Source organism: Perissodus microlepis, chromosome 3, assembly GCF_051167445.1.
Source record: "Perissodus microlepis isolate ML-2025 ecotype Zambia chromosome 3, ASM5116744v1, whole genome shotgun sequence".
Taxonomy (NCBI): Eukaryota; Metazoa; Chordata; class Actinopteri; order Cichliformes; family Cichlidae; genus Perissodus; species Perissodus microlepis.
In genome coordinates, this window is record NC_140463.1 from 48,649,615 (window position 1) to 48,667,824 (window position 18,210).

Sequence of the window (18,210 nt, forward strand, 5' to 3'; positions counted from 1 at the left end):
CCGTGCAAAATATGTTTGTTTGTTTTTAACCATTTTTCAAGTGATCTTAAACCTTTGATCGGGACTGCATCAGTATGGATACACTTCTTTATTAATCATATGACAAACCCGCAGAAATATAACGGGACAAACAACACATAACGAAACTTTTGCTACACACTAAAAGAAAGAATTGATCTGTGGCTTCCTGTACAGCAAAAGAAGAAGAAAAGATGGAGAATTTAGCCGTGAGCATTCCAGTCTGTTCTTTTCTCTGACTCTCCACCTGTCTCCTCCTCCACCCCCTGTAACACTGACAGGTGGATGGTCCTTGACCTGCTGACCAGGGAGGTCGTTTCTGAATCCACTGACGGGAATGAGCAGCTGTCTGTCATGAGATATTCACCAGGTCAGTCAGTAACTCCTCCTCCTATATTAACCATGTGGTCATGGGATTTGGCATTAATGACCTTCTTCACCCGAAAAACATGCAGCAAACTTTGAGTTAAAGCTTAAAACTATTGTTCGCAGATAAAAGATTTTTTTTCTTTTGTTTTGTTTTAAATTTTCATTCTTCGAAGCCAAATAAATCATAAAAAATTCCCAATCATAGTTTATGAGTTATTTGGGCATTGATTTTGTTATTTGCCAAAGTAGACACAGAGACAGGAAACGAATAAAGAGAGGGTGGGATGTACCAAAGTTTCACAGTGGGGATCCTCTTTGACTCTGTGAGTCTGTTTTTCAGATGGCAGCTTCCTAGCTGTAGGGTCACATGACAACTTCATCTACATCTACAGTGTGACAGAGAGTGGCAGGCGTTACACCCGCTTTGGAAAATGTAATGTGAGTTAAACTTTATTTTATTTCACTTGGGGTTTTTTTCTTCTTGGTTAACAGCGCAGCACATCTCCATCCAATATGAGCCTGCTCTGGTGCTGTATTTTCCTTCTTGTCAATAAATCTTGTGTACAGAGTTCCATTGTCGTCCACATATTATTACACATCACACTGGTCCGTAGAATGACCGTTACCTTTGTTAACACATGTAGTTTGTTTGAACTCTCAAGCATTAATCTGCTGCTGAGGGTTGGTGCAGTGATGTACTTCTCCAGCCAGAACAGCTAACTTCCTGTTAGCTAACCTACACATGAATGTGATCCTGTTCAGGTTCTTTTATTGATGCCTTTGGCTAGTTTTGTTGTGCAGTTAAATGAGCAGGAAACCATTTCAACAGACACTGGAAAATATTCCCAGAGAGAAGAGCGAGTGCTCACTAAAACTACAAGTTCAAGCCCTCAGATTAAAAATACTCCACGGACAAAAAAGCCAAAAACGCTCTAATAAATACTCAGATTCACATTACAAATAAATAAATGGAACAGATATGTGCAGACTTAGTCATCTGAAGAAGTGATAACAAATAGCTACTGAGACTGTAATCCTTCATTCAGAGGAGTATAAAGTGTGATGTCTAAGATGAAGCTGGTCATTCTCTGTCTGCTACACAGCTACACAGAAAGTTTGGGCGATGGTGAGCAGGAAGCGTAGCCCTAAGAAGCATCCAGGACACTACAAACCTGTCCGTGTCTCTAACGGTTTTTCCCCACTCGGCCATACACCCACCGAGAAACAGTCTGGTTATCAGCGATTCATTTATAAGACACGTGAAGCTAAAGGCACCAGCCTCTGTAGTGAAACTGCTGGCTGAAAGGGCAAATCCCATAAAATTATAGTTCATGTCGGCAGTAAAGCTCCCCGGTTACATCAGTCAGAGGTCACTAACATTACTATTAAATGGGTGTGTAACTTTGCCAAAGCAATGTCGGACTCTGTAGTTTTCTCTGGTCCCCTCCCCAATCAGACCAGGAGTGACATGTTTAGCCCCATGCTTAAATTAGTGGCTGTCCAAAAAACGACGTGGACTTTATAGATAATTGGGAAACTTTCTAGGAAAACCTGGTCTTGTTAGGAGAGACGGCGTCCATCCCATTTTGGATGGAGCAGCTCTCATTTCTAGAAATCTGGACAAATTTATTAAACCCCCCCAAAATGTGACTATCCAGAGATGGGACCAGGAAGCAGAGTCGCAGTCTTACACGCCTCTTGTAATTGTTTGTATCATATCTATCTAATAGACTCCAGTTTGTGCATGTAAATGGAGAGTCCTCTTCACACACTGAGGTTAATTATGGAGTTCCACAGGGTTCAGTGCTAGGACCACTTCTGTTTACATTATACATGCTTCCCTTAGGCAGCAGCATTGGAAGACATAGCATACATTTACACTGCTATGCAGATGACACCCAGCTCTATCTGTCCATGAAGCCAGATAACACACACCAATGAGTTAAACTGCAGGAATGTCTTAGAGGCCATGCAGGTCTTTGTCTTTAACTTTCTGCTTGTAAATTCAGATCAAACTGAGGTTATTGTACTCGGCCCTGAAAATCTTAGCAGTATGCTATCTGACATCTGTTAAAAATAGTTCATGTATTTGTTACTTTTAGGCTGGACTATTGTAATTTGTTATTGTTATTATTATACTCATGCTAGCCATTAGAAAGAATGCCGTTTAAATGCACTTGAACATTAACTTCACTTTTAATGACCTGGAAATCTTTCATATGCAATGTGTGGTATGGAGCTTGCAAACACGGAGATTAATTATTGTGGAGTTTTCTGATGGTGAAGAAAATCCACAATAAAAGCTTGCTTTCTTTAGCTAATGTGAGTGACACTCTGTCTGCTTATCTGTTGGATCAGGGCCACTCCAGCTTCATCACTCACCTGGACTGGTCCAAAGATGGGAAGTACATCATGTCAAATTCAGGCGACTATGAGATCCTTTACTGTAAGTGAACATCCAGCACTGTGCTTTTAGTGCTGTTATAGGAATGCCATGCAGTACGTTCTTTAGCTTAGTGACTCTGTGTTTTAACAGGGGACATAGCAGCAGGATGTAAGCTGCTTAGGAACCGCTTTGAGAGCAAAGACAGAGAATGGGCCTCTTATACCTGTGTGCTAGGCTTCCATGTGATGGGTGAGAAACTCCAAAATGCTGTTATCCTCCTTTAGTATTGCATTAACTTCATGGGGTTGTTTTATCCAATCAGACTGATGAGTGTGGTACTGTGGTGTTCAGGTGTGTGGCTGGAAGGCTCTGACGGCACAGACATCAACGCGCTGTGTCGCTCTCACAACGAGAAGATGGTGGCTGTGGCTGATGATTTCTGTAAGGTTCATCTGTTCCAGTACCCCTGTCCTAAACTCAAGGTAACTATTTTCTTATTTAAATAAGAATCAAATGATAAAAGTCAGCCAGTTTTATTAGTTAGAAACAGCTGACCAGTTTGCCAAAGTCAGTCCAGCTCAAGCAGATCAGATAACCCACGTTAACGGTTTTGAACAGAGTTGCATTCGTTCATTAAAGCAGATGACACACGGATTGATTTAATAAGCTGCTCAGTTTTCAAGAGCAGGCCTCATCTTCTAAGAGCCCGCTGTGTTTGTAGTGCTGTCACTAGAGTTGTGGGACATTCAGATTCAGCATTAACAGTAGGAACCTTGTAGAAAGGTGTTTATCCTACTCTGGAAAGACAATGAGGGGGGAGGAGGAACTGGGATATGATGGGCCTTCCTCTGCTCTGATCCAAAGTGGACCTGCTTCTTTTCTCTTCAGGCACCAAGCCACAAGTACGAGGGCCACGGCAGCCACGTCACCAACGTCTGCTTCACTCACAGTGACTCTCACCTGCTCTCCATTGGCGGGAAGGACACTTGCATCCTTCAGTGGAAGGTGATTGGAGGTGGGGTGGGTAACAGCCATGAAAGACTGGCCTCGGCCTCATCCACCTCTACCAGCTCTCCAGAACCTGCAACCAGCTAAGGAGACGGCTGCTTGTAAGAGTGAGGGAAAGCGGGCTGTTTTCTTACAGCCGCAGAGGCATCGAAGAGAGTTATGGGCTCATTCTATCCTCTGGACTGACACTGCTGCTAGTTTCATGCAGAACATCCACTTCGGGAGGAACATCCATGTTAATGTTATGCTTCAAATCCTTGTGAAACTGGACAGTGTGTGTGATGTTTCCCATAAGACAGAATCCTTGTCATTCTGTTGTGTATGTGGTGAGAACTGTTCTTGTTTGATTGCTGGTGCAGAACAGTGCTGCACTGCCCGTGCACGTGATTTTATACATGTTTTAAACAAGGTTTGGTTAAAATCTCAACTTTTTATATGCTTAGACTGTGACAGGCCTGTCCCATTAAAATCAACTCAGCATCTCGTATTAATTCGTTTCTCTAACAGTAGATCAGTACACTTGAAAACGATTACTTTAGTGCCGTTTTTTATGTATTTAAATGTACGTCGGCAATACTGTGATGTCGTATCAGCTCAGCTCCAAATAAATGAGAGAAGACTCCGAGGTGTGTTGTGTGTGAAGTGTCACTAGTGGGCAGTGCCACTCCAGAACCTGTGAGTGATTTCCTAAATAACAGGTCTCAGGTGAGAACACCTAGGACTCAACAAATGTGTTTTCACTGAAGACAGCAGTAAAGTCTGTGGTGCCCTCCGGTTGGGAGACAGCTAAAGGTACATGGTTTAAGGTGGAAAATAAAAAATTAATTGAATAAAATGAATTAAATCATTAACTGCCTTTAGGTGTGATACTTCAGTAAACTGATTTGCTCTCCAACACTGCCATCTATTGCACTACCAGCAGCCTGTACAAGAAAAACACATACATTAGTGCTTTTTCACACTATTTTTAAACTGTTTTTTATACTTGTATCTCATTTTTAACAGCTTCCGTCCGTTCAGAATTTGACCTATTTGGGGCATATTTGCTGCCATCATTACACTGACTGGTCTGTATATTCTCTGAATTTGCAATATTAAAGCCTGTGTTTGTGTGTAACTCTTGTAAATAAGCGTTTGTTTCCGGTAAGCATCTTGAGACACTTTATAAACTACAAGCAGTAAAGTAAGTTTAGCATGTCGTACATTTCATAAAACAGCCCGTCCGCGTCACTAAACCAGCGCCGGTGAACAAGTTGACTGTGAGACGTCGGTGATTGTCGACAAAATCCGAAGTTGACGATTTGTACACGAGGGAGGGGGGGCTGTGTGTGTGTGTGTGTGTCTGTGTGTGTGTGTCTGTGTGTGTGCGCGCGCGCTGAACTGAGCGGAGGTGAAGAAGAGGAGGATGAAGCTGGGAGCGGAGGATGGGAGGAAGAGTGGAGTAAGAGACAGGCTAGCTGTATGTGAATAAGTGAGTGAAGAAGAGGAGAGGAAGGTCGCCAGAGAGAGAAAATAAAAACTTCTATTTTTGGAGATAATTGCCGGAGCGTCGCCAACGGAAACTTTCAACTTTTTACCCGCCACTGCTCTCTTGTTGTACCCAGAGCCGGCTTTGTTTCGCGGCGGGGGTGTTGACGATAAATGAAGGAATAAAATAGACTCCCATCGACCTGTTTCTACCCAAGCGGGGAATACCCTGGGACTGCTTCTGATAAAGGTTACGAGAGAATGGCGGCCAACATGTACCGAGTGGGAGGTAAGGAATGGTTTACATTTTTAAGACACCCCTTCAACGTGATTGTTCGCTTCTACTGGGAGCTGGCTAACTAGCCGCTAGCTGTCTCTGCTGTTAGCAGCTAGCTAACGCTAGCGTACGCTGCGCGACTCCGGGCTTTCATCAAGACCGTCAGATCTGCCGAAACAATGTAGTATGACTTAGCTTACAGACAGACGTAAATAACTTCACATTGATTTGGTTTCCACACAGCTGTAGCCAAGTATAGCTGCTTCTGTGTTCGGACTGTAATAATACAATACATTGAGCAGTGCATATTTGTTTTAAAGTTCAACTTTTAGAACAGATCTGTGTTATATCCCAGTTAGTTCACGCCATCATAGTACCGTACCACAGGGCGGCCGTCGCACAGCATGAACCGGTTCTGAAAGTTTGTATTTATACAAATCCATCCAGCCAGCTGGATCCAGGAGATCCAAACATATGCGTTGGTTATAGATAAGCGAAATAACAGTAAATTGTCCAATTCTCTGACGTGTAGTCTATAGATTTGATAACGTCCTCAAAATGAACACAATGCTAGCTAGCATTAGCTGCTGGCGGTTGAGAAGTAAGCATCTAGCTAAATTTGGTGACGTCTGTGATGGCTTGCTAACACCGCTCTGCTAGCTGTGTCAGGCTGGTAGGTTAATTTCATTATCGCCTCCGCCATATCACTAGATGTGCTAATTCTGGCTGCTAAGTCCTGTTAGCTTGGCGTAGTAGCGGTGCTATCCGAGCTTAGTTAAAATTGTGTTAAGAATTGAGTTTACAGACTGTGACCAGTTATATCGGAACACCTGCAAGTGAACGACTGAATTTGTACCAAGTTAAGTGGTAATAACTCGTTAAGTTACCGTTTGTTAAAAATGTTTCATCAGTGCTACATGGCTGCAAAGGAAACTGGTATGTCGGTGGTATTAATCAGGTAATTAGTCATTAATATCATCTTTCGCAGCCCCCCGCGACACCAGTGGCAGGCATTTATAAGATGCAGTTCATTGGAGGTTGCTTTGCAGGCGTCAGAAAAGAAACTAAACTATGGTTCATACAAAGCAAGCTGCTGTTCTCTACTGTTAGTTTTCCAGTCGGATCATCTGGACAGTTGATTCTGGGCTTCAGTATTGATTGTGAAACCTTTTCAGTGCTAAGCCTCGGAGACGGTGCTAGCTACGGGTGCCCTGAAAATCTTGAGTGGGGGGAAGGCTAATCGCAGTCTCACGAGTGTGTGGGGTATTTAGGTCATAGCGATTAAACTATGCTCTGCAAAACATGCTGCATATTTCTGCGCTTAATGTTTGAACAGTTAAAGTGTTTTTTGTTTTTTTCCCATTAACTTCTTATCACTAACCCGCAAAAAACACACACACGTGTGTGTTTTTTGTATGTGTGTGCTCTGTGTGTATGTCTGACCTCAGCAGTGCAGTTTCATGGATCCACGTATGTTGCTGCTAAAACACTTGACGTTTCGGCTTTAGGATCCCTGCTATTGTAGCTACTATTTGTGCAGAGGTGTGCAGGGTTTCATTTTTGTTGAGAGCAACAGCGCTATGTGGAAGGAGAGTCAATTTAGAAATATCAGCTAGAAAATTGTAGTAATTTTGTAAGGTGGGTTCCTAGAGAAACCTATTGTTTGGAGCTAATTATTGGAATTTATAGAAGAGATAAAGCATCAGAAGACAAAGCTTGGCACTAGTCATGCATTAGCTAAAGAGAATTATTGATAAAGGGTTATATGGAAAATTGTCAGAAAATTCAGTGGTAAATATTGTGAACAAAGATTAAGTTTTCTTTCCTCAGGATAAGAATTTTTTTTCTTTTACAATACTGTGTCATACATTTTATATCTTACACATTGAGAAATGTGCTTCCATCACTTTGTGGTTGGACTGTAGAGGGGTTGGAAGAGCTGCTGGACCTGTCCCAGCCACCTTGCTAGATCAAGTTTGTGCAGGGAAATAAAGGCCATGGTGTGAAGCCACATAGAGTGCTGCATCAATGAGCCATAAACCCAGGAACAGCATTTTTCATTAGCAAAGACTACTAAATGCATCATTATGTGTATTTTAAATCAATTATAGGGTAAAAATAAACACCTGTACAGTTGTATTTAAAAACTACAAAGTTCAGTTTTTCATGTCACTGAGGCTTTATAATATTTTGCATCTGGTGAATTGATCGAGCCAGCTGGGGCCTTTGTGTGTGGGTTCTCTCCAGGTACCGAGTTACCCACTCGGTGATTCTAAACTGGCCGTAGCTGTGAATGGTTGTCTGTCTCTGTATTAAGCTGGTTTTATGGTCCCACATGTATCTGTTCACATACACAATCTAGATTGGAATTACTGAATGTTGACAAGTGGAATAGAGAAGGGAGCAAAGTTTACAGGAAACGGGAGAATGGAGGAAAAAAAGCACTAACGGTGGTTGCAGTGACACTTTTCATTGTTTTTGTTTCACTTCAGCTTTTTGTATGTCAGAACTTTTCTTTCCTCAGCATGTGGCTGAAGGACATGGATTCATGAACAGTGAATAAGGTCATTGCGTCTCCAGTCATTCAGACTGGAGAAGTGAGGTGGGATGATAACAAAGAGAGGGAAGGTAGTCAGACCTGGGGGAATCAAACTATAAGAAGGCAACATTGCAGACATAGAGGACAGCTACAAGTATCTGGGGATCCCACTGGCAAATTGGAACCATGAAGAGGTCGCTAGGAAAGCTGTAACCACCAAATACCCGCAGAGGGTCAGGAAAGTCCCGAGGAGTCAGCTAAACGGTAAAAACAAGATCTGTGCTATCAACTCCTACACCCTGCCTGTGATCAGGTTCCCTGCTGGGATAATAAGCTGGCGAAAGGAGGAGATAGAAGCCACTGACATCAAGATGGGGAAGCTCCTGACCATGCATGGAGGGTTTCACCCCAAGTCCAGCACTCTGAGACTGTATGCCAAGCGAAAGGAAGGAGGCCGGGGACTAATGAGTGTCAGTACCACAGTCCAGGATGAGACAAGAAAACAGTGGTCCCAGTGGTAATTGTAGCACTCAGTGCAGTGACCCCCCAGCTAGGCGAGTGGCTCCAGCAGATCCCAGGAACAACATCTGAGATCTCTGTCCAGAAGAGTGCAGTCCTAGGAACAGCTAAGACACTGTGCAGGACCCTCAAACTCCCAGGGCTCTGTAAGAGGACCCGAGCTTGAAGGAGAGATGATGTGCAGTGAGGTTCAGGGCTGGCGAGGCACTGCCTTTATCAGAATCAGATTTAGAAATATATGAACCCAACAGAATAGATTATTCATCATTTGACAGCAAGGGCTGGCTCAATTTGTGGCACCGGCAGCTAGTATGGGCAACTTCCTGCTTCCTGCCTTCCACTCCAGTTGTCTGAGGCAGTTACCACTGTCCTGCCACGCAACGTTATGGCCATTTGATGTTATTTTTATTTTATGAAACAGTTGTCAGTGTTGCTTCAGACTCGCTGGCAGTAGCATTTTGTAACATGAATTTCTTTTTTTTAACATTCATTTAGTTTTCTTCCACCACTAGCAGCTGCTGCTGCTGCTGCCACGAATTGAGCCAGTCCTCTCTCCCATTTCATCGGCAGCAGTTAATGGGTTATGTTTCATATCTCATATCAGCATTCTTTACACATACTAACTGTACCCCATGTGACAAACATTAAAAAACAAAGTTATTGTGGTCATATTTTTCTTTATAAATGGAGTCCCTGTGCTGATCCTTCTGGACAAAAATGTTCATTCCTTTTGTAGAAGTCCTCCTTGTCTTGTTCCAACTTTAAAAGTCCACCTCAGTGGAGATCACTGCCAGGGAGGAACAGTCCTGGTCCAACTGTACGTCTTATTTCTTTTCAGTGCTGAGAATGACCAGCTGAAGCAACTGTGTTGCCTCAGGAACAGGCTGAATGAGATCTTTGTGGGCTAAAAAGTTGAGAAGCCGTCTAGGAGATTTACATTCATTTCTCATTGTTTGTGAGCTATACAGTCCGATGAGATCCGCCTCAAGTCTCACAAAGTCAAACAGCTTGGCGCATTTTGACAGGCTCTGTAGGTTCACCTTATCAAGATATGATATTTCACCCAATTTTGTGCATTCGACCAAACCAAGGAAATGATCAAACCTGGCCTTCATTTGATCACTGTTGTCCAAAATTAAACAGAGCGCTTGTCTCTGTTCATCTCTGATCACCTGTCTGACTCTGTTTCCACTTCCTGTCAGGCCAAGTGCACCACATTTCTACTCAAATCAGTCATAGAAACTATCAGACGCCAGCCTCCTGCGCTCGAGAGCAGCAGCGGTGTTGTGCACGTGCGTGAGAGCACCTTGTTTTGCATCACTCTGAAAAACGCGTCAGTTCCATTGAAAACGCACTCACATCCCGCGAGGAGAAACTGATCGTATCCTGCTGCCATCATCAGCGTGTCATTATTCCAGCGGTCAGGATTTTCCATAATAAAATGCAATGATGCGTGCAGGTCAGTTTTGGTGCAGATTTATGGTCTGGGTAAACGGCACTTGATCATCCACCATCCACTACTGAAACGTCCCTCTGCTGGTTTAATAAAGTGCATGTGACACGGGCAGGCACTCTGCAACAGCACCAGGTTCAGCTTGCGTGCGTACCTGTGGGTAAACATGGCCTCGGGCAGCTTCTCTTTAATTTTAACCTGCATATATTGAAAGTGTTTGAAGCATCTGATTGGCGACAGAGACACTGATTCGCTCTCATTGCATTACAGGGAACAGGTTGTGAGGGATTGGGAAATCCAAGGTGAAGCCTCATCGTGCGTCTCTTCCCCTTATTTGAACGTAAATGCTAAAATTCAGCAATTTTTATTTAAAAAAAAGAAGAAGTCCAAATTGTTTATCTTAAATGGAAAGTAGTTCAGCGGTATTAGAACGGTGGCTTCTACAGAGGGAGGTTGTCAGGGAATTATTAGGCATACCAGGAAACCAGGAAAGGGTAGTAAATATGGAAGTATCTTACTAAGGTTATTATAAAGTGTGTTCAAGTGTTAGAATAGAAAACAAACCAAATGGAAAATTAAATAATTTGGTCAGTTTTAAATGAATAATGTAGATATTAATACAAATAGTACATTCTTAAAAGCTGTACCGCACACGCACACAGGGCAGTGAGGTTCATATATGGAGCTGATGTGGTAGTGAAGTGTTAAACACCTGTTCTGTGTCGGCACACTCTATGTAGCTGGGAAAGAGCTTGCTCAGAGAAAACCCTTGTAGCCAGGGGGTGGGCTGCAGTTTGCAGCATATGCTCTTCTGCTGCTCTGTCAGACTGGAAACAGACAAACTCTATCCACACAGTTTCTTCAGCAGAAGTTTTCATCAACAGTTTCTGTTGTCATTTGGTCTTTGAGCTCGTTCACACTGCTAACGTACTGGTGTAGCTGCAGTAGCCCAAACATTAGCGCCACTGCTGCTGTGCAGCAAACATCAACCTCTTTATGTAAATTTTAAAGTGTTTCGTGTATGCCTCTTTCAGCATTTACTTTAATGCTTAATGAAGCATATCACTAAAAGTTGCATTATCTCTTTTTTTCTTGCTAAAAGAAAGGTCGTTTTGCACGAAGCTTATTTTCTGCAGTAATCAGTAGAAATTTTGCTGAGGCAACAGGGTAATGCTGACTTCACAGTTGGCTTAAACTCATTCTGGGGCCTTTTCAAGTATCCTGCACTGTGACATACTTTAAACTCTTTGGTATGTAACGCAGAAACAAATGCATTTTATGATATGTACATCAGTTACAATTTTGTTTCCATCAAGTTCATATTTTTGAAACCACTTTTTGGTAAGAGCAAGCCGGTGCTGCTTCCTATATCACCAGTCCTCCTGAAGCACACAGTGTTCAGCCTGCATAAGATCATTATCTTCCCCAGAGATTAGTCAAAGGGCTTCCTCCTCCTTATTCACCCTCAAGCACCTGACAGACAGCACCACTCCAGCTGCAAATGTCCACAGCATACGCTCATGGCTGCCTCAACACCCATCACTTTGCTTTAGATCCATTTTCTGCCCACAGGTTTACATATTACCCGAACACAGAACCAGCTCTCCTTTGACTGCAGTGCTTTTGAGGTAAAATGGTACATTGAGCTGAGACCGAAATGAACTTTAAATTTGAGCATATCTTACCTGGGTGATCACTGCCTCAATGTAAGAGCATCGTCTCCCCTCAAACTGGGCAGTAGGAAGTGATGGACGGCTTTAGTATGAAAAAATAACCCCTGCTGACATTTTGTCTCTAGATCTAGAATTCGTCATGTTGAGCACATGAGCGCTTATCCCCTTTTGCTGTCTGACCCAGTGTTATGTAATTTGGTGGTATTTTTTTTCTCGCTGTGAACAAGGAGATGATGTCTCTCTTTTCGAGCTTCCCACCATTGAGCTAAGTAGAGCAAGAAATCCTCTCCCTGTCGTAGTCCTTTCTTCCCCATCTCTGCTTTTGACGTTTCATCAGAAACCCACTGATATCGTCCCGGGGGTCTCTGTCCCTGCTTGTGGGAGGACCAGATGGAATTTGATGAAAAGCAACACTGCTGTTAATAATCACATCAAAAGATACAGTGAAACACTGTGCCTGTCGTTAGTGGTATGATGAATGCTAAATGATTAAAAATCTGTTATTTGTAAAGCTTGTGTTGCTCAGGTTGTGCTGCTATTCTGAGCCCATAGTCAATATTGCTTAATATGTAGTCAGTTTATTCCCGTTTTTGTAAATTGGTGCATAAACTCAACCTTGCAACAGTGTTATATTAAACAAAATGTCACCGCTCAACGTCTGTAAATTCTGTTTTCTTAGCCTTCTCAACTCCAGTGCAAAATCCTAGAAACGGTGGCCGCTGTAGGACAAACAACTCTCACCACCTTTCATCTGTAGTGAGTGTAGACTGTCAGTCTGCTGTTTACGCAATATTGTCAATATTTGTCCACGTCCATTTACTCTGGTCAAGGCCGTAAAACAACTCTTGAAACTGTCTCTGAAGTGGATCTAACACTGTGGGACTCATACATTTAGTGAATAAACTCATACAATGACCCCAGGGTCAGACCGCCAGTGTTCAGAGAAACCCTGCAAAAATCAAAGAGCTCCATCTGGGACTCTTCTGACCTCAGTTAGTAAATTAATATGAAAATTTATGACAGAGATGGCATAAATACATTTCTCTGTCCATTATTGTTGTAAGTTCTTTCTATGATGGCAGATGAGTCTGTCCTGAAAAGAGGTCATGACAAGTCATGACAGAGAGAATATTTAGCATTGTTCTCAGCAGCTGGGAACATCATCTCACTGGGCTTCTTAGCGCTAGGGTGAGGAGTTCAGTCATTCAGTAGGGGCTAGGAGTTCAGTTGCTGCTTCTCCACATCGAAAGGAGTGAGCTGTGGTGGTCACACACTTTTCAGTAACAGTTTATTCGTTTTTCAGATGTTGTTTATGATATTTTATTAGTACGTTAAGATCTTTTTTTTAGTAACATGTTTTCATATCATATATAACATGTTTGTTTTTTTTGGGTTTGTTTTTCTGTTTCGTTGTTCGGAGAATAATGTGTAATGTTCATAATGCACGATGCGAGGTGATGCACATTTAAGTGGCGTGATTCATTACTGAAGGATGTGATTATTAAACAGTTCTCAAATTTAACTTGATATCTGAGTGTTTCTGAGTGCTATAATACTTTCCCCCACTTGTTTAGTCAATTAGGGAATCAGTTGGTAGCAACATCCCTAACGTAAGACATTTTAATCAAAAAGTCATTTTAAATCCCTGAGGTATGGCAGTATTTAAAATGTGGATGTTTTGTTGACAGGACAGCCTGGTTGCCAGGTACCCTACTAACTACCATACCATAATGTTAATTACATGATGTTAACGTAAGCATTCATCTACCTTTCACCAAACACTTTAGCCTGTGGACCATAGGCTGTAGTCACAACAGCAGCAAAGACGGCTGTCTCATGAAAATGTAGCGTGTATTTCAGGATTACTGTCTTTATTTAAGTCAGTGCAGACCTACTGCAGCAGCCCCTTCTTCTTTAGCATTTAAGGATAGAGTAGAACATGTATGCTGCCACTGTCAGTTCCAGAACAATTGCGTGCTCAGTACATCCACTGCCTATAGTCACTATGGTTAAAAAAAAAAAAAAAAAAAGCCAGGATTGTTATCTCACATTCTGAGAATTTTGACATTAAACTGTATTGTATTGTATTGTATCTGTTATGGTGACATCCTGCTTTCAGTTACTCCTCAGTCGACTTGTGGAACAAGTTGTGTAATACGTTATCTGTAGTGCAGTCGTGCCACTTCACTGGCACAGGCTTCACTTGGTGTTTTAAGTGTTGATACTGGTTTTATTTTCTGCTGCAGAAGTTAATGTAGTTGTTATCAGCCTGGTCATATAGTGAAGACTCGTCTGTGACTCTGCTGGTTTGAACTGCAGGGACTGAAGAGCTACTGACAGAGCTGCTTTCTCCTGACTTTGTTCGGTTTCCTTCTTGTCTGAATTGGTGTCAGTGATTTAAGCAATGTTAATAGGATATATGGTTTGAATGTTGGTTACACTGCTGGCTACTCCTGGCTGACCACTTGACCTTTTTAGATGGGGTTTCCAGATGCCTCTTAAACATAGACATGACAAACATCAGAGCCAGAGTCTGATCTAGTATTATAAAACCAGCAGCTACAATCCTGCTTTGTAAAACTTCAGCTGTATTTCAGTTGATCTGTTCCTGCCAGTGCCTCATTGATTTCAGTGCTGTAGCCACCCAGCTGAAGTCTAAAATGAAGCGCTCACTGTAAGAAGGGTTACTTGTGGTTTGCATAATAGACTATGAAGAGCTTATGACTGAACTAGAAACACAGGCTTGACACTGTCACACATTTCTGTGTGCAGCATGCATATTTGAGCTGTGTCAGACCAAAGTAGTTTTGGTCCCTCCAATGAAACTTAAGATTTTGAGGATTATTAATATTATTTGCTTCTAACTGGAAACAACATTATACTATCAGGACGTAAAATTGCTTCTCAATTACGAAACGTTGTTGGGTAAAATGTCAGTTTGTAGCTTCTTGTTTCTCAGAAAGCTGTGAGCATTTGCTGCTCAGTATAACGGCCCCCTGCTCATCCAAGTGAGTTATATAGTCACTCCTAAAATTCACTCAAGCTAATAATCAAGATTAGCACTGAGAGCATTTATAATGGAAAAAGGTCATTATTTTATCTTTAATGGCAGAACAATACTGGAACCCAACAATTTTGCATTGAATAGAGAAAGTCGATTGTTCATGAGATGGTTCACAAACAAAGCTGCACATATTTCCTGAAGCTTGAGTCACACCTGTTTTTACCGCTGCTTCGCCCCTTTAGGAAACTACCACCATGTCCTGTGTGTACTCGCTTCAGTGGGGCAAGTCATAACCAACATGTATTCTTAGAAGTTCTGTATTCTATTTCACAAGCTACATATCTTTACATGAAGTGTTATATGTACTTAAAGGCCTGCGTACGTCTACCAATGACACCATTCATTACCACTAAATCTATTTCAATACATCCACACAACTGTTAGTTGCATGAACTCAGAAGGCACCTGTGGCACTCACAGGTTTATTCAGTTGTGACTTACTGGCAGGAGTTGCCCTGCTGTGTTAGGGGTGGGCAGCTAGAAATCATAGGTGGACAGTTTGGGTGAGGTGAAGTCGAAGCTTTTGGAATTACACTAGAGTTGCGCCATGCCCTTTGGCCCACAGTGATATCGGTATTTTTATGTGATATAAAAGTGACATTTGCAGTATTAATATAGCAATGCCAGCCAGCTGCTGCTGGCTCTTCCTCCTCCTCTTCCTCACACACTGCTGAGTTTGTCCTGGTGGATCATCAGGGGTGCAAAGCCTCACAGATGATGTGCAGCAGTGGGTCCCTCAGTCTGTCCTCACTCTGGACACTTGCCGTTCTCACACATGGAAATCAAATGTGTGATAAGCTGCAGGATTCAAACACAAGTGTAACTTATAAATACATGTTCATACTTTTATTCCACAATCAGAGAGAAAGAAACAGAGAGAGAGTGCAGGACAGACAGACAGGTGACAGTCTCAGGTGTACACACTGCTACAAACAGGAGGATTTAGTGTTTGTGTTATTACGAGTGCTAAACAAGAAGAGTTCCCAGATGGTACAGTGGACACACGTGTGACTCCTGTGATTAAAGCATCTTTCTTTCAGCTTGACGAGTGAACCGTCAGCTCGTTCAAACCATCGTTGAAGTCCGTTTGGCTCGACACCACCGAACAGAGGCAGCAATATAACATAGCTAACATTAACAGTGCAGTGAATCCTGCTTGTGCCGTGATATTCAGGACTGCAAAGCAGGCTGCCTTCACAGTTTGTTGTGTTTGTGGGTATATGACTGACTTTAATTATCCATAATATTGTCACATTATCTGTAAGATTAAAGTCAACTGTTGAACGGCGTATATTTTAAAGTAAAGGCTTTGCCATCAAGTAGAACCTGAAGCGCATGAAGTACAAACATCACTAATGTCAGATAACTTTGCCGACATGTGGCCAACAGTAATGATTTAATGTTCTTCAATATTAAAACATTTGTATTGCTGCATAAATATGTGACATAAAAATCAGTCAGTACTTACTTTTAAAAGTTTACGCTGCTGTAAAGTATATTGTTATAGTTCTTTACTTGATGAGTACAGGGACGTGGGCTGACATGTAATTCCATTGTAAGCTGATTCTCTACTCTTTGTTTCAGATTATGTGTACTTTGAGAACTCCTCCAGCAATCCTTACCTGATCCGGAGAATAGAAGAGCTCAATAAGGTAGGTTGGTTTTTTGTTTTTTTTTTTCAGTTTTATATTTCTCTCAACCAGCTGTGTGTACTGTAACCTGTTTACCCTCCGTAATGCACCAAAACTATAGAATACTCTTCCTATTCAAAGTGATTACAAGGACTAAGGATGTTCTGGTGACTAATTTCATTTAAATGAGAGGGAAAAAATTAGACTAGTTGATTGCATTGTTAGTGTTGTGCTGAGCACCAGGAGGACTGCATCAGCCCAAGTGCTGATTGTTGAACACAGTGACTGACAGGTTAAGCCCCCAGTATACCCACCACAATGGTCGCTTTGCTCAGTGCCACAACCTCGTCTCGTACTTTATTTATAGCCGCCATTAAGGCACAGGAAGCTGCTGGAGTATTGTTATTGAAGACTAAAATGCAGACAGAAAGGCCCACAAACAAACAGCAGCTGTAAAGGCCTGGCAGAGCATTAAAAAGGAGGAGAACCCAGCATGTGGTGATGTCCATGAGATCAAGACTGCAGGCTGTCGGTGCCAGCAAACGGTTTTCAACCAAGTGTTTAAATGAACATTTTATTTTCACTTATTTAATGTGTCCAGTTAGTTTTGAGCCACTGAAATGAAGGGATTAGAAAGGTTTTTAGTGCTTTTGTTCAACCCATCGAATTAAAGCTGACAGTTTGCACTTCAACTGCATCTGAGTCGTTTCATTCAAAATTCATTGTGGTGATGTACAGAAGCAAAATTAGACAAAGTTGTCTCTGTCCATATATTTATGGACCTAACTGTGGGAGTAGAAAAAGTTAAAACTGGAAACCGAGACTTTAGTGTTTGTTTGTGTTTTTCCCCCACAAACTTACTGCAGTATCATTACAATGGTGGTAAAAACTGACACGATGGTTCACTCGTGTTTTCATCCCAACTGAGCAGCGCACGGCTGGTTGACAGGCTACAAACGTGTGACATGTGATGTCACGTCAAAATCTGCTCGCAACACTGGCAGGTTGCCCACGCACAGGCTGCAAAGTGGAGGGAAGCACTGTGATCGATTAATCCATGGAGAATATCTCAAGTTGATTAATGTTGCTAGACGTCTGTTACGGCCCCGTCTTGGGGTACTGGAACGCAACACAAGGTTTATAAGCAAAATGACCCCGGCCTGGTCCCCAAACCATACCAAGCTTCAGATTGTGCAAATGTCTTGAGCCACCATTCATTTCTTTATTCTTTTTTTGCTTAAAAGTAAAATTTTCTTCTACATTGTAAAAGTGGTTTTGTGTATTTGTTTGCCCGACTTTCTGAAGGTCTTTTCTTTGCAGTCTAAATTTCACACTTCACCATTTTCCTAGGATGTTCAATAGAGATAGCTACAAACATCTGTAAGATCTAATAAGGGCTCTGTCATGGTTTGAGGCTACATTTCAACCAGTAGTGTTGGAGATCTTGTCAAAACTGACTAATGAATGTAGAAAAGTGACATCGGATTTTGAGCCATCATACATTACCATCTGTAAAGCATCTGATTGGCAACGGACACATTTTTCAGCATGACAATGATCCCAAGCCCACGAGGTGGCCAGGATGGATCCTAATTAGATGCCCGAACACCTCAACTGGCACCTTTTGATGTGGAGGAGTAGCGACTCTATTCTGACTCCTATTAAATGACTGAAATTTTTTAATTTTGTCTTAAAAAACATAAAATCTGATTGGAAACCTTCATTTTTTTACTGTGAAGACCACAGTCATATTTAACGAATCCATTTCATAACTTCAAATGCAAACAAACTGTGAATTTCAACAAC

General features: G+C 42.0%; 2 protein-coding genes across 3 annotated transcripts in view; both read left to right on the forward strand.

Annotated features, from left to right (window-relative positions):
* eml3 (EMAP like 3) overlaps nt 1-4,403 on the forward strand; it is a 36,175-nt gene extending 31,772 nt beyond the window's left edge. For both annotated transcript variants that reach the window (XM_084924660.1, XM_084924661.1), the window contains 6 exons: nt 300-388; nt 728-825; nt 2,746-2,833; nt 2,924-3,022; nt 3,125-3,255; nt 3,662-4,403. In XM_084924660.1, coding sequence (XP_084780786.1) covers nt 300-388; nt 728-825; nt 2,746-2,833; nt 2,924-3,022; nt 3,125-3,255; nt 3,662-3,868 — 712 coding nt within the window. In that variant the 3' untranslated portion in view covers nt 3,869-4,403. The remainder of the gene's footprint in view (nt 1-299; nt 389-727; nt 826-2,745; nt 2,834-2,923; nt 3,023-3,124; nt 3,256-3,661) is intronic.
* A 721-nt stretch (nt 4,404-5,124) lies between these two features.
* Nucleotides 5,125-18,210, forward strand: part of mta2 (metastasis associated 1 family, member 2) — a 30,163-nt gene continuing 17,077 nt past the window's right edge. The window contains exons 1-2 of the mRNA XM_084924662.1: nt 5,125-5,537; nt 16,358-16,425. Coding sequence (XP_084780788.1) covers nt 5,510-5,537; nt 16,358-16,425 — 96 coding nt within the window. The 5' untranslated portion in view covers nt 5,125-5,509. The remainder of the gene's footprint in view (nt 5,538-16,357; nt 16,426-18,210) is intronic.